At 35.5% G+C, this 27,731-nt stretch overlaps 3 protein-coding genes across 4 annotated transcripts; 1 reads left to right on the top strand and 2 right to left on the bottom strand.

The window, feature by feature from the left end:
* The first annotated feature begins 3,911 nt into the window (after window positions 1-3,911).
* LOC147407003 (uncharacterized) lies at window positions 3,912-5,463 on the top strand. 2 transcript variants are annotated; one of them, XM_086432808.1, is made up of 4 exons: window positions 3,912-4,729; window positions 4,831-4,914; window positions 5,005-5,095; window positions 5,179-5,463. In XM_086432808.1, exons 1-4 carry the CDS (start codon window positions 4,325-4,327, stop codon window positions 5,205-5,207), a joined length of 609 nt encoding a protein of 202 aa, XP_086288934.1. In that variant the 5' UTR covers window positions 3,912-4,324; the 3' UTR covers window positions 5,208-5,463. The 2 variants fall into 2 exon arrangements, with proteins under 2 accessions (XP_086288934.1, XP_086288935.1); XM_086432809.1 differs by having other exon boundaries at window positions 3,916-4,729; window positions 5,005-5,079; window positions 5,179-5,455.
* Window positions 5,464-7,155: 1,692 nt separating this feature from the next.
* On the bottom strand, window positions 7,156-14,330 carry LOC147407002 (uncharacterized). Its single transcript, XM_086435373.1, has 2 exons — window positions 13,454-14,330; window positions 7,156-8,078 (listed from the first exon to the last, which is right to left on the bottom strand). The coding sequence occupies exons 1-2, from the start codon at window positions 14,200-14,202 to the stop codon at window positions 7,415-7,417; spliced, it is 1,413 nt and encodes a 470-aa protein (XP_086291499.1). The 5' UTR covers window positions 14,203-14,330; the 3' UTR covers window positions 7,156-7,414.
* Window positions 14,331-15,125: 795 nt separating this feature from the next.
* LOC147407001 (WD repeat-containing protein PCN-like) lies at window positions 15,126-26,815 on the bottom strand. The gene is given in 12 exon segments (XM_086435372.1): window positions 15,126-15,565; window positions 15,568-15,694; window positions 16,512-16,772; window positions 21,780-21,961; window positions 22,970-23,559; window positions 23,698-23,851; window positions 24,277-24,439; window positions 24,543-24,656; window positions 25,045-25,108; window positions 25,219-25,516; window positions 26,220-26,357; window positions 26,440-26,815. Coding segments are annotated over 12 exon segments (2,445 nt in total). The 5' UTR covers window positions 26,608-26,815; the 3' UTR covers window positions 15,126-15,379.
* Window positions 26,816-27,731: the final 916 nt, after the last annotated feature.

Below are 27,731 nucleotides of genomic sequence, written 5' to 3'. Positions count from 1 at the left end.
TCAAATCCGCATGTTTCAATAATAACTCCCAGTCGGATGGGAATTCAAGTCCCTTAACTGGATAGGGTTTGTTTGGAAACATCAAATTTTACAGTCAAGTTCAGTCTAGATTGATTTTATTAACATTGAACCAACTTTGTACTTTTTGTTGTTCGATGAAAAGAAAGGTTTAGGTACCCAATATTTCGAAAGTTTAGGATAAAAAATCATATAAGCTAATTCCAAAATCGGGGATCCATAAAGTTGGCCAAACAATGTTTAAAAAGTTTCGGACCAAAATAAACCTCGACCGGTGGCCCTAATTTTTTGGAATCCTAAGTCAGGATAGGGAAAGTGTTATTCTTCTTGTACTTGTTTGGATGGGGTTGAGTGTGAACCCTTATGAATGCCCTAAAGAGTGACTGGCAAGGAGTGATCTAAGGAGATGTGCACATGGGGATGTATAGCCTTTGGTCCCATTTGAATCAAACACAAACCCACCCATGAAGCTGAGGTCGCAATCCATCATATATACCCCCAACTGAGGGAGCATCTTTATTAAGCTGTAATAGAATGTTAGTAATTTTGATGATATAGATCACAAACATCGATGAGTAGAATTCTAGTAAGGGGTTGATAATTGACATTGCCAATGTCGATGTCATAGTCAATATCTCGACAGCACGATAATCTTAATTTTTCACATTGATAGGTAGTTGGGACCCCCACCATTCATATATATCTACGTCATAAGGACGCAATCATCCATATAGATTAGATGATTTGATCATATTAATTTTAACCTTAAAAATCTTGGTGGATAGACACAAAACTTAGGCTTTCAAATGGATGGGTTTGAATTGGGCTTAAAAAAGCCCTACCGAGCCCAAAAGGTTAAGAGGAGGTTGAAAGTGGATGGATTGAAGATGAGGTTTGTATGGGTTAAAAAAACTTTCCCATAAAGATTGAAAAACTAGAGTTATTCACCAAAGTGTTGAGGGGCATGTCTAAAGCATTTTTCCTATTTTAGAAACAATAAAATTTATTTATGAGAATATAAATTTTAAGATAAGTTTTTTAAAAATAAAATATTATCTTTTAGCAAAAGAATTCCAAGTTTTCTTCCAATTTATAGATTTACATCTCAAACCTATGAATGAGAATATTCCTAATATTCACTAAAAACAAGGAAATGAGTTCGAGAAAAAGAGAAGTGACTAGGTTCATGGTTTCTCTTGGCTATATGATTAATTGCAGGAGAGACTGAACTTCAAGAAATAGTATTGAATGGTCTCGTCAAATTTTCTAGGATTTCAATTACACTATATATTTTTAGTGTTGGAATTTAGATTCGAGCTTTCTCCCGTCATTTCTCATCAATGGAGTCTTGTCGTATACGAAGGAATATGATTCTATGGATAAATTCATATCTCATATCTATTTGTAAGATGTTTGATTTTTCCAAAAACTCCATGGGCACATTACTTTTTCTCAAATCACTAAAGAATATGAATAAACTTAGAACAAAATGAGAGGTAACTAACCAACTTTTAGGAAAAATATAATTGGTAGCACATATATTATAACTACACTCACAGAATTTGGACCATCAAGGAAAGGTTTCCTACCCTAGATGCATTTGTGTATAATTCAAACTTTGAAAGAACATATAATGTTGAGAAAATTAGGTTTTGTTGCATTCTCAAGGCAAATTCATCAAACTTCAAGTTTAATAGAGGCATATGCCATCTACAAAACAATATAGTGATGTATAGTCCTTAGTGCAATTCTCAACATCTTTTGTTCCCCTTCAAATTTCAACAAGGTCCATTATGGGGCATCAAGTGTGTGCTTAGGATTGTTTCACATTTCTTCTCGTAAATCTTTTGTTCTATATTATTTGCATGGATATGTACCATAGGGCATAATGTTGTGCTTATGGAGCCATTTCTCTTGTATGATTCGTGTTACAAAACTACTAAAACCTTAATAGATCTATCCATCATCCTTGAAATCTATTGAGATTCTAGATGGTGATCATCGGGCCAATCAAACAATCAATACCATTCTATACCAATGGAAGACAATATTTTTCATTTGATATAGATCATGTCATGTGGTGTAACATTTCACATTGGCATTAGAAGCAAAACCCTCATAAAGGGAGAATTAATTGTTTGTTTGATAATGAAAGCGAAATGAGAGTTTTAGATGTCATGTGATGCAATGTTATGTAGAGGACATTTTAGGGTGAAGTGCCGTGTGCACATGCACTCATGTGTGTATGTATATGTGCAAGTGCGCATATGCACGAGTGCCGATATTTGTGTACGCGTGTGTCTGTTTGTAGAGAGAGAGAGAGAGAGAGAATCTCAGCTTTAGAAAAGGGTGGGAACTTGGCAAACGTGGGTAGCACGTGCGTACATTTAAATCCTAGTCAACCACGCCTAGTCTCTCTCTAGAGTCTAGGGTTAAAAGTTAAAACCCGTCTCACTCGAATGCCTTTTTAGAGAGCTTCTATTACCACACTAATTTCTCCTAAAAGCACCCCAACATATTTGCTAAATTATTCTTTGATATCACATGAATTGGTATGCTCTCAGTAAAAGTTGGCGTGGCAATAGAATGTCTCCTTTTTAATCTGTACGACTGAACTCTCTGAATTACCAAAATACCCTCTACACAAACAAAACAATGTTAAAATGTTAATCAACCCGTTCGACTTTTCCATTCCAACAAATCCGCACAATCTGTAAATTGGGGAGTTGAGTTTACTAGCATCTTCAACTCTTCTATGTGAACCACGTGGCATGCTTTTCTGGTTTTTAGGGCACATTTACTAGTGAGGATATTTAGCCCCATCTTTGGTTTACTTCAATGTTCTTAACTTTATGGTTTTTATTTATGGGTGAGATTCTGATGACTCATTGAAAAAAAAAAAATGATTCTAATCATATAAATACAAAATCTAATGGTCAAGATTTAATAGAAAAACATCCTCTAAATGTTGTTATTGGAATATATATATATATATATATATATATAATCCCAACCATTAGATTTCATGTTTACACAATCATGCATTTTCTCACGAGTCATTTTTCATAAAATGCCCATGATAAAATAAACTCAACATGACTTGCTTGGTCTAATGTTGTGTTATGAGTTGCTTGAATGGGTAAGATTTGACTTCAAGTGACATAGGACCCTCGATCTACCATTGGACGTATTCTATCCTAATCGAATTCATTCTATTAAAGCTAAGAACTATTGTCAATAACATCTATCCTCTCCTTTAGTCGAGCTAGTCTAACGACTTCCCTTCACCTTAGCGTAAAGATCTTCTACTATGGACTCTCTCCTTTATTAAAGAATGTAAATCCCAACTGAAAATTCAAAACATGGGTTTGCAACATATGCAATTGAGTCACACGATATTCTGACTTGAAAATTTTCACTCGGTCGATGTGGCAAATGCACAGAATCATGAATGTTTTTCTTTGGGATACATAAGGAAACAGATTTATAATTTTTGCACTTTATCAATCGAGTACAGACCGTCTGAAAAAAATTTAGTTAGATTATCATTAGTCTATGCAATTATGACTTATCATAATGCAAATCTTTGGAATTATGAATCAATTTGATTGTTGGAGTGAAATCACAAACCAAATATTGAAGTCAAAAAAGGGAAAAAAAAAAATATTTGACCTTATTATTCATCTCCACACCATCTTGAGAAATAATAGAAGATTAAATCCACAGGCCCCAAATAAAATGCTTGGTGGCGTGCAAAAGAGACCTGGAGGTGCGAGTTGCTAACCAACCTCGGTGAACAGTATCTACCACTCAATTAAATCCCATACTAAAATCCCCCCATGGTAAGAAAAATGGATTTAAATTGAAATAATGGACGTACAAAGTGCCTAGCTGTCTTGCATGTGAAGGCGTTGTGGCTCCATCTTCATTCCATCCACTCTCACTCAGTAATACTCTCTCTCTCTCCTCCAAAGCTCATTCACTCACCTACAAAACCAACCCAACTGGCAGTTTTGATTCATTCTTGTGTGAAATTAAGTTAAGGAGGCAAACGTGGGGCAAGTCAGGACAAAAGTAGTCTAAGATTTGGTTGTGATTCGATTGGGTTTTTTCTCTCACTCCCTTGTTTTTTCTTCCCCTACTTAGAGAGAAGAACAAGTGAAGGATAGAGGGGCAAACTCATTACCATCTCAATAGCAATCTCATCTGATTCACACCACTCTTGATTTTTTTTTTCAAGAAATAAGAAGAGAGGAAGTTTTAGAAGAAACCCAAATTTGTGTTTCTTTGGAAAGAGAGAGTGAGAATGAATGGGATGGGCTCAGATTGCAGTAGTGGGTGTGAATCTGGTTGGACTATGTACTTAGATCAGCCCTCTTTTTCTCCAAATCCTTGCAAGAAAGGTGGTGGATTTGTTGATGAAAATGGTTTCTATTGTGAGGAATATAAAGTAAAAGAAGATGAAGAAGAAGAAGAAGAGGACTTGTCTATGGTTTCTGATGCATCTTCTGGGCCTCCACATTTTCATGAAGATGAAGACTTTTCTGATGAAAATGGGTGTTTCTGTTCTGCTTCTTCAGCTACAACATTGTTGAGTAAGAGAAGCAAAAAACAGAAAATCAAACCTCAACACCACCAAAACCAAAATCACCACCAAGACTCTTCTCTTCTTGATGACACTGCTAGTTCTCCTCTCTTCAACTTCTCCAATGTAAGTTCAGAGCAAAACACATTAATTTGAGTGAAAATATGTGGGAATTTTTTTTTTTTTTTTTCATTTTAATGAGTGTTTTTTTTTATATGATTTAATAGAACAACTTCACTAGCAATAACCAACAAACTTCAAGGGAGAGTGCCTTGGATTTCTCACAAGGCTTCTCTGCAACCAATTTTAAGGTACCTTGTCTTCATCTCTTTATGAGTTTTTATTTATTTATTTATATGATTTTTCTCTTATAGTCATTCACACTAGCATATCTCTTACAGGGAAGATCTTCATTCCAGAAGCATTTTGGTTTCTTAAAGTCCTCAAAGCCCAGACAACCAACCTCAGCAAAACAAGTAATTGGATCTTTTGGTTAGTCTTTGATTTTGAAAGAAGTAAAGGGTTTATAGGTATATAATGCTTAAACCCTTGGTTTTCTTTTGCTCTCTTCACAGATGGTTTGCAGGGAAAAAGGTGGGAATGAGTTATGGTGATATCTTCTCTCTCTTCTGGTGCTGATGCTGCTCAGATAAAGATGGGAGAGTTGTAAAAGAAAAGAAAAAGGAGAATTAGATCTCAAAGTGATCTTGTTTGTCCTTCTTTTTTATTTTCATTTTTTTAGCTTGTCAATGTTATGGGAAACAACCTGAAAGCAAAAAAAAAAAAAGAAGGAAAAAAATAAATATTTATGTTTTTAAAATTTAATTTCTTGTCATGAATGGTTGTAACAATTTGTACACTGCATCCATGCACAGACCCAGTTTCAGAAGTGCCCATGCCTCTTCCATCCCTCTTTATTTATCATAAATTATAATAAAATTAATATCAAGAAAGTAAAATAAGAATTGTACTTATTCTTCAAAAAGTAACCAAGAAAAATATTACAAATAAACAACTTCAAATACAAGAAATGTCAGGAAACCCCATGAGGTATTTTATTGGTGTGGTTATATATTTTCAAGAACAAAGTGTCTTCATTGATGGGCTAGGTCAACATTTGCAGAGAAAGTGATCACCATCAACACAAACCACAATTTTTTCTACTCTTGGTGATTATTAGTCAAGCTAAAAACCAATGATCACTCTCATTTTCAATCCCAAAAGATGAAAAATAATACCATTCTTTTAAGGGTATTCCATTAGAGAGATCAAAATACTACTGCAGTTATTATTTTTATGTATATTTTTTATTTTTGCCTTGTTTGTATCGAAGAGCTTTATATCTGCAGAACCATATCTTGGAAAGGACTTGGGTTCTAAAAAGACAAGAACCCCATGTCTCTGAGTGTCCAGACAAGCTTTCCAGTACTTCCTGGTACTTTAAATATTTTTATAATAAAGGAAAACTGAGGCTTAATTTAAGTGAAAGAGGATTAGTGAGGATAAGAATGGTGAGTGATGGGCAGTCAGATAAGAGAACAGAAATAAAGAAGGGAATGCAAAAGTTAATGTTGGAATAACTCATATCTATCTTCTGAAACCCTTTAAGCCCTGAAGATTCTGCCTGAGATCCTCCTGACCCAATATAACATGCCCAACGTAATATAATATGATCTCACACACTAATTTGGAAGGATTCAAATTTATTTAAATTATATTTTACTCATTTATTAATATTTTGTTATTTTGTTTTTTGCCCCCTCCTAGAGACTGTCTGCTTTGAAGCTGTCATTGGGTAGGTGTCATGCACCATGGGCTTCTTCTTCTTTTGTTTATACTTTATTTATTAATTAATTTAATTATTTATAGTCAATTCCTTGTCTGCTAAAACAAAATAGGTGGAAGAAATATATATAATATACATAAAGAGAGAGAAGAATGCATTTTAGGTTTTTGGAATGTTCACACACATGGCTTCATTTCCTTTATTTCTCTACTTTCATCATTTAAGTATAAAATCATTAACTAAAGTAACCCCAGAAATATTGGAAAATATAACTAAAAACATAATAAACATGATGGATAAGAATCTTGTTGAAGGCAAGAAAACAACATTTGCTTACTCATTCAACATTGCACACACATACATACAAATATTTTCTTTTCATTAATATAATCTCTACTCCTTACTTCCAAGCACTTGTGACTTGTTTGCCCAAGTCACTTATGACATCAAAATCTTTTGACTAAGATTATACTTCTATATAACCTGCAACTCACATGTGCTTTGAAATAGCAGATGCACATGCATCACACTGCCACAGTCAATTGGGATTCAACTCCACATTAAGGAAATAAAAAACTTTCACCATAATCAATTCCTCGTGCTCTTATTCAATGAGTAGATCTCGATGAATTTGATGTAGGCACGAGGGGGAATGTTTAAAGTGCACTATCATTTTGCAAATATTCCTAAATAACATGATCTTTCAAGATAATTGTAAGGAACTAACTGCAAACAAAAACCTGCAAGATTTATTTACGTAATTCGATTGTAAAGGCAAACAAAATAAGTATGCTTGATATTCCATTAAAATATAAAACTAATAGATACCTCACTTAACATAATTTTAGGTGAAAATCTAGCAACAATGGTATACAAGGTTTTGAAGGGTAAGAAAAAGTTGTATCATAACATTATACATGTTTGTACAAAATTTCATTACAAAAGTCGAATATCGTGAAACACTCCAATCCATGTCCATCCATCATTAAATATAAAAATGCATTAATGATCAAACCCAAAAATACTCAGGAATGCATGGCAGTAACAGTAGCTTCATCAGCCTCATCCCCCTCTCTTGTTTGCACCTCATTGAACATATACTGGTTCTGATATTCCATTAAGTATTGGGTTGATCTCTTCACATCCAGAAACAGCTGATAAACCCGACTAATATCCTCCATTTCAACTATCTTACCCTTCCGCTTTTGGCAAGCCAATGCGGCTGCTGTGATGAGGTGGATCGCATACCTCAGAGATGTTTCCACCCCAATCTTCGTCAACAAGACCTTTGCATCTGTGGACATCTCAACGTCCTCCTCTTGGCATCTGATGTCAAGGATCTTTCGGATCTCATCCTCTGTGTATGGGTGTGTTGAGATGATGAGCAAACGGTCGAGGAGGTCAATTGGGATCCCGTGTGGGGATTTGTAGTTTGTGCCTCTGATGGTTGTGATCCCTCTGTTGGTGGCAACGACTAGTATGGGTGCCATCTCATTCTCTAATGCACGGTTCAGGAAAGAAAAGCACTCAATGTCTAACATGTGCACCTCATCAATAAAAAGAACACCTGGCACTATCTCTGCTTTCCCTTCTTCTCTCCACTCAGCCACTTTTGTGTCAATCTGATCCCGCACTTCTGAACGAATTTCACCTGTATCGCCAGTGAAGAGAGCTAGAAATCCTTGAGTCCTGAAAATTAAGATCCATCAGGGGCAGAGAGAAACCATATTGACCAGAACAACAGTTACAAATTGACCATTTTTCTCTTGACTCCATAAACCAGATACAGAATCAATGCATGGGAAAACCACCGTGAAACTCCTGGACACTTAAAAATAATAAAACATGAAATCTGGAACTATGGACAGACCTTAAAAACTAAGGGTTTTAACAAAAGTTGGACCAATAAAGAATATACAGAGTGCAAACTTTACTATGGACGCCCCCAGAATTAAGAATAGAATTAAATTTTATAAGCAAACAAACCCCACCTAAAGAGACAAACTTCCTTTATTTAGGCTAAATTGTTTACAGAGATGGAGAGGTTGGCGATGACATTGCCCATAGACAGTGTTGGGTGGGGGTTGATAAAGTGGATGAGTGCATCTAGAATATTATGTGAACTATGTGTACTGATAAAAAAAAGACAATGATAAGACCAGTAATGCATGATGAATAAAAATGTTGGGCAGTCAAGAAACAAAATTTTCATAAAATGAAGGTAGCAGCAATGAGAAAGTTGAAATGGATGAGCAGCAAAACTAGGAAAGAGAAAATAACAAATTAATACAGTTGATGGAATCTAGGAATAACTTCAACAAGAAATGAAGTAAAGAAAAGTCGATTGAGATGGTTTGCGCATTCACAACAAAGATTGATAATGACACAATGAAAAAGAGAGTTTTGGTGCAAGTCGAAGGCTCCAAAAATCTGAGAGGAAGGTCAAAAATGGTATGAAAGAGATAAGAAAAGATACAATGAATTGTCTGAACAGAAAAGATGACTGAAAGATAAGAGTTTAAAGGCAAAGAAAGGTAGAGTCAAAAGTTTGGAATAAGGCGTATATGATAACAGGGTGATGACATTAGCCATAAGGTGTAGTAATTGTTTACTTACATCAGGTACTGGGTAAGGTTTATCCTATAGTCACAAAGTGCTACTTGAATATAGTGCACTGTTTCTCCTCAGCACTTGCTAGACTACAAATTCTTACTCCCCTACTATATCTGTGTGCGGCGGAGCCAGGATTTTATTGTAGTGGGGGCAAACTATGGTTAATGGTACAGATGAAAAGCTTGAAAATGAAAAGTTTTGGGGCAAAATTTTGAGGTTTTTTTTGGTTGGAAGTTAAAGAAAAGGCTATTAAGAACTTTTCCAATTAGTCCATGAGAGAAAACTCAATCAAGAGGCAATGTCATCTTCAAAAACTTAAAAGGGGTTGTAGGCAAAAATTGGACGAAGGTGAGGGGTGGGAGCAAATGAAGCATGTAGTTAGTTGAAAATACAGGGCTGTCTCAAAGTTCTGTGGGGGCAAATGCACCCACAAGCTCCTTACTAGCTCCACCTCTGTCTGTGTGATGCACTCACATTTCCTTCAAGATATCTTATTTCATTTGGAAAGCCATTCTCAAGACACTCACTATGGTAGATCACTTGATTAGTAAGAAAATAGTGCCCAACATATCTGTTTCTTTGTAGAGAAAATCTTGTAAATTTGTGCAAAATTGTGAGTTCACAAATAGCGTGTAGGCATCGTCATAAGGCTCATTTTTTATTTATTTTTCAAATATAATGTGTGTATCCATTGGGTTGCCTCAAGAAGCATAGTAGAACTGATTCAAGGTCCACGGTCCGAGGCTGTTAATAATAAGGGAGGATTCAATAGAAGATACTTTATTTGCATCATGAAGGTGCATTCATAAAAAGAAATAAGCACATCTTAGGAGACAAGTATGTGGTCATGGAGAGTATAAAAACTAAATTTTTAAAGGGCTTCTGAGGCTTACACTTTGAGACCTGCCTCAAGGTGGGGCATACTAAAAAATACCCTACGGTGTAACAAATATGCGTAGGTGCATAAGAGACACAAGCCAAAACAAAGGCATACAACCATGACTTGTATAACAACTTATGTTTAATGAGTAGAAGCATTTATTGAGAACAGAAAATATGAAGATGTAAAGACCCACATTGAGGTTGAGCTAGTGACCCAACCCACTAGACGAAGTTAGGAATTGTAACACGACTTTGGTCATGTCATGCGATCTTTTAGCTCCGCATATCATTTGTGAGCCACACAAATCATTTTGAAGACTCTTAGGGCCAATATTATAGTTCTTATTACCGTATGGTTCCTAAATCCATCAATCTAACATTGGAATGATGAAATTACACCCCCCACCCTCAAAAAAAAAAAAAACGTACACAACAATTCTTCCACACTTCTCGGTACCAACTTTAAAGCTTAGGTTAAGCCTAGCATCCCTGGAATTTTAATTAGGAATCCATGCACAGGTCCAAGCCTTTGAGGCGTAGCTAAACCAATGCGACAATAGCTCTAAACCACAATTGCACCCTAGTCTTCTTTTCCAAATTTATAGATAATAGAGCATAATAGTTAGGGTGTATAGTATAGATTAGGTCATAGTATGGTATATTTGTTGTAAAGTTAGGGTACTAAAATCAGCTGACCAAACCCAAATCTTAGGAATGGTTTTTTTTTTTAACTCTACATTATTGTTAATTTTTTATTTATTTTTAATTTTTATTTAATAATATTCCCATCTTGTTTAGTTTTGTAGGGACCAATTTTAATTGGACAATTGTAGGTGCCTAACACCCTCTGACACTGTAACCAAATCTCCATATTCTATTATTAATCTAAAGAACATTGGTTAAGAGACTCTAATAATAGAACTATTTTCTAGTTAGTTCAAAAAAAAAAAAAAAAAATAGGAACTATTTTTGAGTTAACAGCTAGGACTATAAACATGAAACTGCAATTAGCTGTTAGACACAAGTGTTGTTATGAATCGTGATAAAGGTTTATGACACATTGCCAAAAACTCAAATATTATGGAAGTCTATGCAATTATTACAAAAACATAGGAAACACATTGATATTGAAGAAATGAAAAGTAAACATAATGCAATCAGAACTCATTATAACACAACAAACAATACTTTGGAGTAACAAATACAAGTTTGAAAGACTGGGACTTTGAATGCCAGAAAACGTAATTGGCTCAAAATCATGACTAAATTCAATTTAACATAGTACATATAATAAATTCTAGGTAATTTTGGAAAGCCAGAATTACAAACTTAATCGCTCACAATCATGGTTAAATTCCATGTAATATAATAAGTAATATGTAATCTTGGAGACCCATAATAATTGTAGGGTATAAAAATGTGTAATCCCTGGTGTACCATGGCACATCAAGATCTCACATATCAATCTCTTGGAACCAAGCCCACAGAATCCTTGTACTCAGGACGGGACAAAACCATAGTCGAGAGGTATCCCGAGTGTCACAAACTCACAAATGCCAAGGGTAGGTGCAAAATCTGACTAGTATCTTGATCCCAAAATCATAGGCCGTGAAGAATCACATCAGATTCATAAAATCTCTGTACCTACTTCACTTGAGTCAAAAGACCAAACCCATGTTTGTCAGAGTATGGCCTGGAACACAACTAAAAGGGACCTGCTTGATAGAGCATGGCTCCCAAATATGACTTGAGGGAGTTGACTAGTTGGAGTTAACAACCACCTAGAGGTATAAAATTTTCTCCCAATCTTAACATGTACTCAGATGAATTACAAACTAACTCAGATATCAGAATGGAATTTGTAGGCACCCCACCAAGGTTAGCTTGAATGTAATAGAAGGCGAATGGAGAAATCCTCATCAATTGTGCAGCATATCTCATTATGTAGTAGGTGGTTGAGTGGTTCACCCCCCACCTCAACACACACCAACAATTTTTTATTTATTTTTAGATAAGTGTAATATATTGATAAAAGAGGGAGAGCAAAGTACAAGGAGGCCGAGGAAGCCTCTTAAAGAGCAAACAAAACAAAGAAAAGTAAAAAGTCAATGATCACATAAAGAATTCCATCTAAAAACAAAGTTGTCAAAAGTAATCCCCGCAAACTCTATGTTTTGTTTTGACCAAAGGTACAACAGGTCCATGATCTTCAAGAAACTGTTGTGAGAGCTTTTCATTTTACTATTGAAAACCCTATTATTTCTCTCGGTCCACACCCCCCAAGCAATAGCTAAGGGAGGCATAGTCCAAAGGAATCATTTTCTGGTGGAGAAAGCTTTACTGTCCCACTCTTCTTGCAATGAGGAGAACTTAATAAAATACACACCATCAATTAGCAATTAATGTTCTTATTGTTTTCTGTATTTTGTTACATTATTTAAATACAATGATATTAATAAAATACATTTTCATTGGTAAGAGTAATACCTTAAATGTATTTATTGGGTTGGGATCCATTGACTCATAAAGAATGATTATGAAAAAAACACATGATCCAGTCCATGTAAGATTTATACGTATCTCCATAACACACATCTTATATAGATACTTATCTCAAGGAAAAATCGTCACCGGATTTTGACCCGTAATTATTTGCCTTACAAGTTTTCAAATTATTCCTAGATAGTTCTTTTCTTTTTTCAAATAAGTAGTTGGTACTAAGTGTGTGTTTAGTAACACTTCTGAAGTCTAAATGGAAGTGATCCATTTTTAAAATTCAAACTTTAGAAGTTTTATTTCTATTTGTTTTGGTTCAAATTTTAGACTTCAGAACTAAAATTCAGAAGTTTTGAACTAGCGATGAAGGGATGCTGGACAAAACTTCTGAAATCTAATTTTCTTTTATTCCTAAAATACCCTCTTCAAAACCCTGATTTCTATTACTTATCATTTCTTTATACGAACCTTAAAACCCTTATTTTTAACTTTTATACATCTCATTTCTTTTCTATCTTTTCTTCCTCTACAACTGTGTTGTCAAAATCTCTCTCTCCTATTTCTCTCGTTTCGTATTCGAAAATCCTATATTTTTATACGAACCCTAAAATCCTATATTTTTCAACTAAAAAATGAATGATTATTTATTGTTTGAGTATTACCTTGTTATAATATAATTTCTCAAGTATGAATTCAAATTGAAAACAATACTTTTGGGGTGTTTGATGTGTTAGAAATCGAAATTAAATTTGTAGATGGTTTCATTATGTATAACATGTTATGTTTTTTGGTTAACAATTTATTAGAATTACAAAAGGGTATTATTGTCAAAATGACCATTATGTTTTAAAATTTTATTTGTAACTAGAAACTTTTAAAAATGATAACCAAACAACTTTTCCGGAATAAGATTTGAGATTTAAGATTCAAGATTCCAGATTTCAAACTTCAGACTCCAAACTTCAGAAGTGTTACCAAACATACCCTAAATCTTAATTACCTAATATGCGGAAAAAAAAAAATTACAGTTTTAAACAAGACTACCAATTTAGCAGAAAAAAAGAAGTGAGTACCTGCTGTTAATAACATCGATCTCATGAAGCGTAACGCAATGCACAACCTCCTTCCTCTTCTGTAACTCCCCATCCGGGCATTGAACAAACTTAGTCTGAGGCCCCATAGCATCGTAATCCCTCGACCTCGCAAACGATCTCCCAATCTTTGTAATCTTTCCAGAAGCCTTATCGATCGCAATAACATCTCCACTCTGAACCTTCTCCTTCCCCAACGCCTCAATCATCTTCGCTCCAAGATCATAAACAGTTTCCATCTCAGTAGTCTTCAAAGTCAACTTCCCCGTCTTCGACGCAGCCCCAGAAACAGCTGGTCGATCAATCTGGACCTCCACAACTTCGCCTTCGATGATTTCGGTCTCTTCCTTGATTCGAACACCTATGGCTTTGCGAAAAGCTTGCATTAGGGCTTCGGTTTTGGAAATTTCGAGAGAGAAGATCTCGCTGGCGCCCATCATGGCGAATGGGGTTTCTTGGCCGAGGGATTTGGCCATGCCCATGGCGATGGCGGTCTTGCCTGTGCCGGGTTGTCCTGCGAGAAGTATAGCTCTGCCAGCGATTTTTCCTTCTTTGATCATTTGGAGGATGACGCCTACGGCTTTGCGAGCAGAGATTTGGCCTACCATGCCCTCGGATACTGCTCGGGCCTCTAGAGCTGAGTCCAAGCCGAGGCCTCGAATGTGGGAGTGCGCGCCTATGCGCTCTATTCGGGTCAGGTCTCGAGTCTCAGACAGCTTTAGCTCCGCCATTGTTGTTGCAGAAGCTGCAGAGAGAGAACTAGGTTTAAGGAACGTGCAAGTAGAGGAGGGCGGGAGAAGTAAAGAGTGTTAAAGAGAGTGCTATTGTAATTGTATACAAGTTAGAGATTTAATCATTTGAGCCAAACCTTCGTAATATTTGAAGTGTGTTTTAATCATTAATTGGGGTGTGATAAATGATTTATGAAATTGGGAAGTAATAATTAGTAAAAGTAACTAGAGACAAAATATGTTAAATGGGTGACTGTAATTTTAGGGGGTGTTTTGTTCTTGGATTGTTAAATTTTAATTTCAGATTTGGATTTTGGATTGGTCAATTATCAGATAATAAAAACTCATTTTCATAATCCCAAATTTCTTAGTTTCAAATTGGTTAAATGGCTTGGATTGAGATTTGAAAATTTAAATTGAGCTCTTCCATATCTTGATTTTGTTTAATTATTTTTTTATTCCTTTCAAAAGGGAAAAAATAAGAACTAGTGACTTTGAAACAATTCTTTCGTAACCAGCATCAGAATTCCACCAAAAAATAATGATGCAAGCAAGACCAATGGGCAATAAGTGACTTTAGAATGTGTTGCTTTTTTGTGATTTTGCCTTTAAAATGTCATTTTGTTTACAGATTCTAAATATCAATTTCTACAATTTTATTATGCCAATCAAAAATCAGAATCTGACAATCTAAATCGAAATCAAACACCAAACTAAAATACAAATGTCATATATCATCTAACATTTTTCACAAACAAACCAAGTATATACATCCGGTGGGAAATTATCATTTGAAAAGAAAACAAGGAGTCATATTTTACGATTGCTTAGAAAACTGTTTTCTTGGAAAAATTAGAAAATATATTTTTTTAAATTGTTTGCAGGCACTTAATTACCCAGGAAAGTTATTAAAGAGAGAGAGGTAACTAAAATGTTAGATTATTCATGTAAAGTAACCAATTCGTCGTCAACTTACAAATACAAAAATGAAAAAAAAAAAAAAAAACAATTTCAACTGGGAAGAGAACTAATGAAATGCATCAATTCGAACAAACCAATATTTTACACAGCGTTGTCATGATCCCTCATGTCCCTAACCCAAAAACGGAAGAAAAAGAAGATCCACAGCCACAACTGAACTCCCAAATTAATTGTAAACTTGGGATACCAATGGCAACTAGGTCCCAAAAATATGTCTGTGAACTGGAGCATCCAATACTCGAACTATTGCCCTCCATGATTTATCCATGACTAACACGGAATTTTCTGATAGGTGCCCAACAAATAGAACAGGATCACTGAAACAACTAAAATCGAAATTCTCTCTGTGTTTGTGCTTAGGTTGTATAGTAGAATCCTCACTTTACGCTTCACTCCTGCGTTATTGGGTGAATTCTTCCGCAGCTTTTTGGATGATAAATCCAAACCATTTGTCAAATCACAATCATCGTCTTCATCAACTGGCATTCCGAGATCGATCAAGCACATTGCCCTAAACACGAAGAAAAAAAGAAATCAGATAATAGCCAAAAACCCAAAACCAAAGACCAGAAATTTAACTTGGAATACTGTTGCACAGTAGAATAATCGACCAGGATTGGTAATGTATTAGGATATATCATATCATGTCATAAGACAAGTACTAGCCCCCACGCATCCATTGGGGCTTGTCTCAAATCCCCCAACCACACTACACACAAACTATGTTCCAGCTAGGGAATGGCGGCATCTACCCACTATCCTGCCATACTTCAATTAGTCTCCTTGTAGTAATTTATCTGAAAACAAATATGTATTCCCCGACTAAAACATCCATGAACCTTCAAAAATATAGACACCATAAATGGCAGCAGCCTCCCTCTGCTCGACATAATCATGAAGAGACCATGCCTAATAATGGTCGGGCAGTAACATTTTTAAAGACTCCTTGTGTGATACAAGGAACGTTTCGTCAATTTGGTACCTAAGATGGAGGATTTCACAAGGGTAAATCATTAGCATCAATAAAGGGGATATATGGCCACATGGGGCAGTTGCGGAGGATTGCACCCAACTGTTCAATGGCCGACAGAATGTCATCTGACAAGGTATTTTGCAACACGGAATCTCCTAGTAGGGACTGTCAAATGCTGTATGTCAGCTCTGGCACGAATGCAACTTACCCAATATTTCTTAAATAAGTGGTATTCATGATCAATAATATTAAGGGAGCACTGAGGCTCACATAAACCAAAATCCAAAGAACTACACCTTCCAAGATTAGCAGACAGATAAAACTTTGTCAAGAATGCAAGGGAAGCAGAGCGCACCTGGCACTGTACATGATAACAGAAGTTGAATGTGAGGATTGTGGAAAGGAGATCCCAACAACCTCCCCTGGTAATTCCCGAAATCTTCTGGGCAGAACAAATGTGTGATGCCTCGACCATTCACCTAATTGCTTGGCCTCCACGTCAAATGCATACACCTGATGTGAAGACGTGGTAATGATAAGCATATTGCTATTACTAGGAGGGAAACCCCCAGTAGTAACAGAAGCCCCATCCAATCTAGATATGAACCAGTGTTGCCTAAGGAACATAATATGAACCTACTGTGTCAAAATAGTGGAGAAAGTAATGCGAAAAACAACAAAAAACAAGATGATTGATCCAGGATATAGGAAAAGAACAAGTTAAAGCATATTAATAATTACAGAAAGTTAAAAGAAAATGGTATGTTATATACTCTTTACAATAACAATTTAATTTTAGCAGAACACTTCCTCAATTTAGTTGACATATTGCAAAGCAACTTTGAGGTTGTGGGGTCAAGTCCAGCTTACCCATCAAAAAACATCCAAGGAATTACAAACAAAGAGGGGGAAAAAAACTTGACATATCTAGTGCACTTGCAATGGTTAAAAAGTGGAGAAATTCTCGTCATGCTGCTTATACACATTACATCTATCCAGAATTTACATCTTACAGTTGATAACATGGCCAACTGCTAGGATTTTGTTTAAGCTAACCATCCATGTGAACGCCTCCACTTTAGGAGGAATACAATTAGACAAACTGTAACGCCCCAGATTTTTAAACACGTATCTCAAGAAAATCCATAGGTCAACAAAGAGGAGAAAATTTTGAAGTTGGAAATTTTCAAAACTGATCATACCATTAGATCTGCATCGAAAAATTAACCAAAATGGACTATAAGATCGCGAAAATCAGGGTTCGGGACATAGACTTTTTAATTAAAACAAAACAAATCAACTAATGACTATTACGTCTGTTTAACACTATAAATACTAGGACCCACTGGAAATTTCAGAGATTCTTCATCTATTTCCCACGTTCTCCTCTTCTAAATAAAACCCTAGCCTTCCTCCATCTTCAAACTAGGTTTTTAACTAATTCGAGCTTCCGTTGGACGTCGGTATAGAAAAGAAAAATGATCAGATCATCGCAACCTTCGAAGAGACACAACAAGTTAGAGATTTCGACAATATACGATACAGAACCTTCGACCCAACTCAAACCCCCATGTGCTTCATGAGTTTTTAGCCTTCGAATCTAAGGTAGGGAACTTCTAGACCTTCCTAATAGTCATAGTTTTCAATGAATCGTAGCTTTTGATTTTAAAACCTTGTATGTTTTATTTTAAATTAGGAAAATATTGATCTCTTAAAAAATCATGTTTAGAATTGTTTGTTTAGTGTATTTTCTTGTTGAACAATTATTTTTGAAGATTTTGACAGATTTGAGGAAAAATTGTCGAAAGGATGACCAATCTTTTCCGATCGGTCGACCCAACTTCTACCACAATGGACCGACCTTTCGCCCCACGAAGAACTTGAGGGTGAGCATCTCTTCGGTTCAGTTGACTGAACTATCTCGGTCGCCTGACCTTATGTAAAAAGATCAGTTTGTTTTCAGCATTGTTTTTCCCCACCAGCTTGTACACTTTTCAGCACCTTAATTTCATTAAAAACAGTTATGTTTACTTTAAGTTATTTAATGAAAATAAGGAATTACCCCTCATTTGGAAATAATGGGAATGATTTAAAAATCCAAATCTCAATAAATAAAAATATAATTTTTGGGTTAAAAAACAAAATGCGATTTTCAACTCCCGACTTCTTGGACTTTTTATTCGAACTAAGTTTTAAAAATTACATGATGTCAAATCTCCTATTTAAGACTTTCATCTCCGAAAAACTCATTTTCAATTTGAAAATTCACTTTTCAACATTCAGCCAAATTTTTACCAGTTTTTCACAGCATTAACCAACTTTCGATGGTTTTGCCCCGAATTACCTACATAAACTATCTTTGACCATTTTTTGTCATTATCTTCAAATTCTTTTATAAAATGAGTGTTGATATTTGAATTTATTGAAAAATTTACTTTTATTTCTTCAAAGAATTTACAAAGATTTGGATGAGTAGAAAAAAAAAATTATTTAAAGGTTGAAATTCATAATTGCATTATAGATGCGACGTCCTTGGTTTTATTTAAAGGAGTGTGGACTCTCATTGTTTGTGTGTGGTGGCGAGTGGATATCCGGGAGTTAATTTACTTTATCTTAGCACGAGACAATAGTCGTACGTTTATTTACGATTCTGTTATCACGAGGTGATGAATACTATTTTATTTTTACGGGTTGAGCTGTTGCATGGCAGAAAACCGAATGTCCATTCCACACACTTGTATATTTCCTTTTATTTTATTTTCGAAATAAAAGATATTTATATGCAACTATTTTGGGATCCGTTAAAAAATTCATGAAAGCCATAAGGGGAGAAGCATATTATCCTTAGATGAATAATTACGGTTAACTCCTATGTAATATGGGATGCATAAGGGAATAGCATCATAACTGAGGTTAAAGACGTTCCTTTATCTTTACCAGCGAACTATGTGATGTAACAGTAGTCTGTGCAAAGTGTAGAGAAGTCTTAGAGAATCATATGTTTGCCTAATAGACATAGAGGAAGATGACTAGTCGACGTCCATTAACAGGCTAAAGTAGTCGGACATATTGACATTTCGTGAAAGGACTTGTACCTTATGGTCACAGTTAACGACCAACCTGAGCCTGATAAATGGTCACTCTAATGTGGGCCACAAAATCAGGAACTAACAATGAGGTTCCACATCAGTGAAGTTTGGAACATATTCAGATCTTGACTGGGAGATATTCAGTAATGGTTCTTAATGCTCTTAACAGACACACTACCATTGTTTGTACTTAATTATTGAACGTGTTTTATTTTAATTTATAAAATCTGGATTTTATTTGGTAAATTATTTTAAATAGTGATTGTAGTTATATTTGTAACATGTCTACTTTATGATTAAGAATTGTTTTGTTAAAAGTTGACGAACGAGATTTTAAAGTTGAATATTTACAGGTTGACGAAAAGAGTTATTTATTTTCTAAATTTGCTTACATTTTGAAGCTTGGTATTTTATTTAGTATTTTGAAAATAGAACTAGTAGGTTGACAAAGGATACAGATGTTTTTTACTTTTTAGTTGTTGTCTAATTCATAAATTTATGTTATGACATGATTTGCGATTATTTAAGTATAGTATGAATTTAACCATTTTGTTATTGTTTACATGGAAAAACTTGCATATCTTTCCAAGATGTTCTAGAATGATTTTCCCCATATTTAGGTGACTGTTAGTTTGAGATATTTGTTTCCTGCTAGGTAACTCCCTTGTTACTTACCTTATCCTTCACCTTTTCAATTTTGAAATCAATTAGTCTTGAGGAGCAAATTTTAATTTAGCACTTGCAGTTTATTATTGACGAGTTGTAGTCCCCGTTTGCTTAAGGATTTTTTAGAGTTTAGTTATTTGTTTCATTTTGTTAATGATGTGTATTTGGAATATTGTAAGTGAATCATAGGTTAGAATTAAAGTTGTTTCCGCACTCTAATATTCTTTAGTTAAATATTGTTATTTTTTCACTGCTATATTATTATTTTTATCACTGTATAATCGTAATAATGTTAATATCACGTTTGGGTAGAGTTTTCAGTATCTTGGATTCGATTCGTGCTGGAATTTGGGGGCGTCACACAAACAAACTGAATTGGGGATCTATCCACAGATAAACCTATTTTAGGGAAAAGTTACCTTTGGTATTGCACTCCTAAGACTCTTCCCTATCAATAGAAATGTTTATTCTTCCATACACCTTACTCTCTCTAATTCCCAACATAAATTTACTGTCAATCACAAACTCTTTGTGAATCCTCATAAGCACTTTACAAAAATATGATTTTATTCCCAAATTTCCCTCTCAAGGTACATGCTAAGAAAAGACCCCCGACATAGAAGTGGGCTACTAAGTGAATGACCCACCGCAAAGATTAGATCAATCAATGTTTTGGATGTCAAAAGTATATAGATCATCAGATCCTTTGCCAAGCCCATTCAAGGATAGATAACAGCCATTTCACGACTTTTGGGAAAAATCTAATGTTTTGGATATCAAAAGTATATTGAAAATTTGGACATATCGGAAGTGACAAAGTATTTTAAGTAGCATTAGAAAAATATTTACATTATTTTAGATGAATAGTTAGGAATTGTTTCTTCGGTCTTAAGTTAGATTTTAGGGTTTTGTTTTCCTATAAATAATTGGTCATGAGAACTTTGAAGGGGAAGTAATTTAATTGATTAAATAATATGTTGATACCTTTTGACACTTTTCTAACATTGGTTAGCCTTGGTGTTCCTTACAATTCACTTGTAGAGAGATTGTGATGAATTATCTCTTGATTCAACCAGTTTGGAAGATTATCTTCAGCCTTCTTACATGATTTTTCTGGTGTTGATACAAAATCATTAGTGGACATTGATTTCTCCTGCGTCATTTGGTATCAGATCAAGTTCTCCTGCATCATTAGGTTTTGTTTCCCTACAAATAGTTGGCTTATCCCCAATTTGTGCTTCGGTATAGGAAGGGTGAATCCTACAACTTAGGTCTATGTCGGGCATCCCTCACATCCATGCTCCAGCTCAATTGGTTAAATGATGAGACCTTGATAGTTTTGTCTCATATCATCTTTAAAGTAGCAGCTACAACCCATTAAGCGCATTTATGTAATCTAGAGACCACATGAAAAATAGTGGAGTTGGAGGGTATTTTTCTATATCCTCTTTCACTTTTCTTCTTGTTCTTTTTCATTTTCAACACTAACTGTGTCATAGAAGACGTGGCTTTGAACAGAGTGGAATGAAGGAACAACATTTGTTTAGCCAACCCCAAATCTTTTGGATAAGGTTTTGTTGTTGTCGTTGTACAATGATTGTCAATATAGTATCAACACAACTTTTCCCTGTAAAATTAATTTCGGTGTGAATGTCACATAAAGCTCAAGGAAGTTGTACACTATCCAAGCATGTAATCAAGTTATAAAACAAGGAAGTATGTTTCTATTTGCTTGCTTCAAAATACCAAAAAGAACATAGTACAAATCCAGGAAAACCCATTCAAAATCATACGGTGACTGGTTATTGAACTTCAGAAATGAGAAAACATGGCACCAACAAAGAATCTACAACAGTGAAATTCCTCACCTTTGGATCTCAAGATTAAAGATATTTATGTCTCCAAAGCAGTTGATGGCAACTAACCACAGCCCATCTGAACTGGTAAACATTTTTGTTATGATAGGCTCACTAGGTGGAAATTTTTCATTGTCCTCCTTACGGCAAGGTGTGAAGGTGTGCAACACTTCCGCATTTCCCAAACCCACAACCTGGAACATAAGCAAGCGTAAAGGAAAGAACAACTGGATCCATAATTTTCCCTTGGATCAATGCAGATAGGAACAATTTTGAAGTGTTTGATTAAGCTACAGCTTCAAGTTGGAATAATTTATAACCTTCCTTTTATGAACGACAAAGTACAATCTACAAATAGAACAACGGGCCACATAGAACGTATGAAAAGGATTGGGAACTAACATTCACTGGGTCCCACATAGGAGACCTCCGAGGCAAAAAATTGGTTGATTGTAACTATGTATGGTATAACAATAATTTCAACCATTAGGACAGCAAACAACCATCAATCAAATGGTTCTTATCATACCATCAAGTTGACCTAGGAGATCTCCTAGGTGGAGGACAATGAGCAGTAGACTTCTACACCATGCACATGCAGTACGAATCCTGGAAATGTACTCATCGACAAAAATCACTATAACCCAGACAAAAATTTAACTCATAAAGGGAGTGTTCGGCTGACAATCTTAGAATGACAAAACGGAGCCAAAACTTTTGTCCTATGTGGGTTAGAAATTTTGGGTTGAGCTGATTTTTTGTGAGGATAATCTCTATGGTGAGGAGATCATCCTCACCAAAAATCAGCCCAATCTGAAACTTCTAACCCCATCAAAATTATTCTGGAGTTGTGAACTGTCGATTTTTTACCGAAAATTTGTAAACCACTTTTGATGGACTTATAAGTTTCAGATTGGGCTGATTTTTCGTGAGGATGATCTGCTCACCGTAGAGATCATCCTCACAAAAAATCAGCCCAATCCGAAACTTTTAAGCCATATAGGGCAAATTTTGTCAGCCACTTTGTCATCCTAATATTGTTAGTCAAACGCCACCCCATAAGTAAATGCTAGTTCTGTCTCAAAATAGAATCTAAGCACAATCATACCAATAAAACTCAATCCAGGTCAACAGAAGTGCAAAAATAATAAAACAACCAACTGAACATGACAACTAACTCAACAAGACAGATGGAAACTTACATATATCCTTCTATCATTGCCTGCTATCATCAACCGAGAAGAATCATTACTAAAAACCATGGAATGGGCAAATGGTAGTTTCCAAGGTAGTTGCCTTCTATTGACAGCCCATGCACTCTTTCCACTTTCAAAACTCTTGAATTCAAACAAACTAGGTTTCACATTATCAGAGTAAGCGAAGAACACCCCAGTACTAGATATGGTACTACAAACAATCTTCCTAGACGCTTTGCTCTTAACCCGAGCAAGCAATTGTGTTGTATTGTTCCTCTCAGAACCCTTATCACGAAAAGTGGCACCCTTTACGTGAACATTTAAAATATCCAGGAAGCTAGGGTACTGAACTAACATCAGAGAAGCACCGTCTAGTACTGTATTAAGTACCAACTGAATGGGCACTCTTTGAGGTGCAGGGCATATATCACGTGGGGCAAACTTGGTGAACTCCTTGACAGAGTAAGCAAAGAGCTTTGTGTCATCACCAGCCGAAATAAGCATGGGGACACCCAAATGGGCCCACCTGTGATAACTGACATCAATGGGTTTCTCACGACAACAAACCCTCGGGACCTTTTTATCTGGCAATGTATCTGGCAAAAATAATAATACGGTTAAAAGGCAAAGGCACTGATGATGATTCAAAAATGAAGACAGCTTCATAGGAAAAACTTGAGAAAGATTATGGAATCCCAAATGATAAAATTCATAGTTCACTTGAACAAACTAACCTTCTCTGCTGATAGGTACAGCCACTGTCAAGGCTCTGACATCATGGGTATGAACTCTTACATAACCAACGTAGACCCATTTCTTTATTACTTCTGTAGAGGACATCTTGTAGCCAGACCCAGCTGTGTCACTAGAGAGCTTATATAAAATAACCTACAAACAAAAATAACTTGACGATTTTTAGTTAAATAGTACTAATCTGACCAATCTAAACAATCCAAAAGTTACACCATTATTTACATGTGCTAGTATTGAAATAAACAATATTCAGTTACAGAAACCATGCAATAGTTGATTTCATCCATTAAAAAAACAGAGACTACTTCATAGAATAATTAAACTACCTAAAAATAGCGAATTTTAGTCCCTTTTAGCTTAATGTTGATATTTTTATAGACCATTGGTTTTACACTGCCAGGATCTGTCATAAAATCTCACACGATACTGAAAAATTGTGAGTTGTGACTGAACAATTAAACTACCTGACAGAAAATTGGTTTTCAGAATATGATTTCAGTGAGATACCTTAATGCAATAATCAAATAATTCATACCGCAAAAAACAGCCATAGTCCATACCTGACCATCAGAACCAGCAGAAAACACCCTGTTATGTCTAGGATTTGCTGCTAAAGCATTGACATCACCCTTATGGAAAGAATGTGCCTGCAGAAAGGTTCCATGCTGACTGTCCCAAAACTGAACGTTGCCCATACTATCTCCACTAACAAGGGTACCAGACCTGAAACCATCTGATCTTAATAATCAGCCTATTGAAGTGTTGTAATATTCAAAACGATCAGTGTAAAAGATGAGTAACGATTGGAATATAATTCCTATTCTACCTTAGAAAAAGTAACGACCATATACAAAGTTCAGGTCCACTACCCAAGCCTCCAAGACCAACTGTTATCCTGTAGATCTCATGAGCTGAATTAGCATCCCAGCATCTTATATACCTGAAAATACCACTTATGCTGTAGGTGAGACAAGAAAATTATCATGACAACTTAAAGCACAAAAAACAATAGCCAGACATATGAAATTGATCACTTGGGAGATATAAGTATAAATAAAAGAAAAAGAAAAATCGATTAAATATCAATAACTCATTTATATGGAATCTGTATGTGAACTAAAAACTCTTATTATTATTTGCCTATAAGGGTTTTGGCCAACATGTTTTGTCCTATATGGGTTAGAAGTTTCGGAATGGGCTGCTTTTTGTGAGGCGACAAAAAATCAGCCCATTCAGAAACTTCTACCACATATAGAACAAAACACGTTGGCCATTTAGTTGGCCCTTGAACCTGCCCATATGAGGTTGTATCAATAAATCAGACATACCCATCGTTACCCCCAGAAAATATTAGCTTTGCATCAAGACTCCATGCAACACTTAAAATACGACCTGGCAATGGACACAGAAGCAAATTTTTTTTTTTTTTTTTAATGACAATAATAGGTAAAAAAATCAACAATCGCTAATATTCTTTATGAAAGAAGGATGGATTATCTCACCAGAAACCCTAGGCAATGACCTATCATATATTATTCCATCTGAATCAGAGACAATATATAATCGTACACAACCATCATCGCAGCCAATGGCTACACGTGGATTTTCAAGAATTGATTGCACATTAAGTTCAACAGATCCAACATCCCCATCACTTTCACTGTTTTCATCATCATCATACTTATTGTTTGCATAACTATTCACTGCAAGCTGGGAATCATCTCGTGCATAGTCTAGTGAATCCTTCAAGGGTTCTACAGCCATCTGCCAGATTGAAACCTCATTCGAATCTAGTACAATCTGCACGATACAAAAAAAGTAAGATAACCACTCCAATGCTGCATTCAAAGCAAAATGTTAAATGGATAACACACCCAACTAATTAACATGGAAGAGATACAAGCAGGGTTGAATTTAAAAAAAATGCAACTAAAATTATTATTGGGTCATACAATCATGGTTTTAAATCCCATCCAAGACCGAGACAACTCATCTGATACGTCTCAATATTATCCACCAATGAGACAAATAGACAAGTCAAACGTATTGGATGAGATTTAAAACCATGGTTCATTTGTCTCATTGTTGAACGAAGCGACTCAAACGTAGCAGAAAACTCGTCCGAAACGACTCGATCTCATTCATGGACGAGACGTCAAAACGAGTTTTAAAACCATGCATACAAATATATGATACCAACATTTCCGTACTTATAGGAACTAGAACAAGTACCATGGTTTCAAAACTCATCCAAGACATATAGCCCGAGTCATCTCGGTATCAGGCATGGACGAGACGGACAGACAAATCAATGTATCGGACGAGATTTAAAACCCCCACGTTCATTTTTCTCATTGTTGAACAAGATGTCTCAAAAGTATTGGAAAGCTCGTTGGACATGACTCAGTATCTGGCATGGACGAGACGAGACGTGAAACCGTGTTTTAAAACCATGACAAGTACTCAAAATGCAAATTTATAATCTAAAAAAACGACATTATACCTTTTGCTTCAAATCAAAAAGATCCCACTCCGAAATCGATCCATCGATGCTTGACGACAACAAGTGACCCGAAGACATACTCTTGGAACGACACCAAACCAATGAAGAAACTCTAGAATTAGGGTTTCCATGGATCGTCTACGCAACAAAACAAGATTTCCCATCAATGCAAACCACTTGAAAGTTAAAATCATATATATAAATATAAAAAAGATCATACCAGATGACAATGCCAAGCAACTGAACCTGGCGAAACACGCCAAAGCTCGAGAGATCCGTCTTCTCTCGCAGCAGCGACAAGCGAGTCGTCGATACTGGTGGCTAGAGCTACAATGGGCGATGGTTTCCAATCTATGGAGCTGTTCCTGTGTACTTTAAGTGTTTCCATGGGTGCTGTAAAATCGAACTAGTCACCACCACCAAGAGAGCCTCGCGTTTTATTTGATCGATTTTAACGGTTGGAGCTTTTAATACTTTAAGAGCGCGGCGGTTGAGCGAGCGAGCGAGCGAGCAAATATGCTCTTCTGCTTTTTATAGGTTAGGGCGGCCGGAAATCATTTTTCATTTTCGTGATTTAAATTTTAGACATACCCCTCCATTTTTTTTGGTAAATATTTGAGATACCCTTTGTGTTTTTTTTATTGACATCGACTTGAGTGAAGTCTGAAAGATTTTGAAAATGACTTAAATGCCCCCATCATCTAGGATATAAAATAAGACAGGGGTCCTATTTCGGCCTAGATCCAAATTATATATTGCTTTTAAGCTTTTCAAATATTATTATCTATCACTTTAACATAATATAGCAATTAACAAACAAGTAAAGAAGAAAAAATATTGAAGAATCCAGAATTATTCAACCTGAATCAAACAATTTGGTCAAGTCGGATATGACTTAAGTGAAATTAAAATGATTCGAATATGATTTATCTTATAGGATCCGTGTCGGATTTGAACCCCCCACGAACCAAAAGACGTCATCTGATACTCTCTTTTAGTTTCATGAAACTACGAGTGTTAAACCATGGATGAATCAAAATCATTTTGATTATTTTTTTTATAACTAGGACTCCTTGTAGGCAACAAAACGGGCCCGTATCTGATCTTTGCCCAGTCCATAAATCATGGTCTTGTCCAAAAATTAGTCCTGAGGTGCATTATAGTCCCGGGGCATGTGCAACGCCCACACATCACACCCACTAGGTAAGTGAGAAAATCATTTTGATTATTGTGTTTAAAAGACCCTCTATATCATTAACCGCCCAAGGATGCAACATTGACCAAATGACCCTTATTTTGGTTTAATCTATATCATTACCGCCCAAGGATGCAACATTGACCAAATGACCCTTATTTTGGTTTAATCTATATCATTAACCGCCCAAGGATGCAACATTGACCAAATGACCCTTATTTTGGTTTAAACAGAAATAAACTTTTGATTTATCATTGTGATAATTGATTATCAAATGGTACTTGAAAAATCCTTATAACCAAGAATAGAATCTGTAA

The sequence above is a fragment of the Akebia trifoliata genome, chromosome 3, assembly GCF_017979445.1.
Source record: "Akebia trifoliata isolate Shusen 1 chromosome 3, ASM1797944v1, whole genome shotgun sequence".
Taxonomy (NCBI): Eukaryota; Viridiplantae; Streptophyta; class Magnoliopsida; order Ranunculales; family Lardizabalaceae; genus Akebia; species Akebia trifoliata.
The sequence above is the reverse complement of the archived record's forward strand: the minus strand, read 5'-3'. Positions and strand labels throughout refer to the sequence as shown.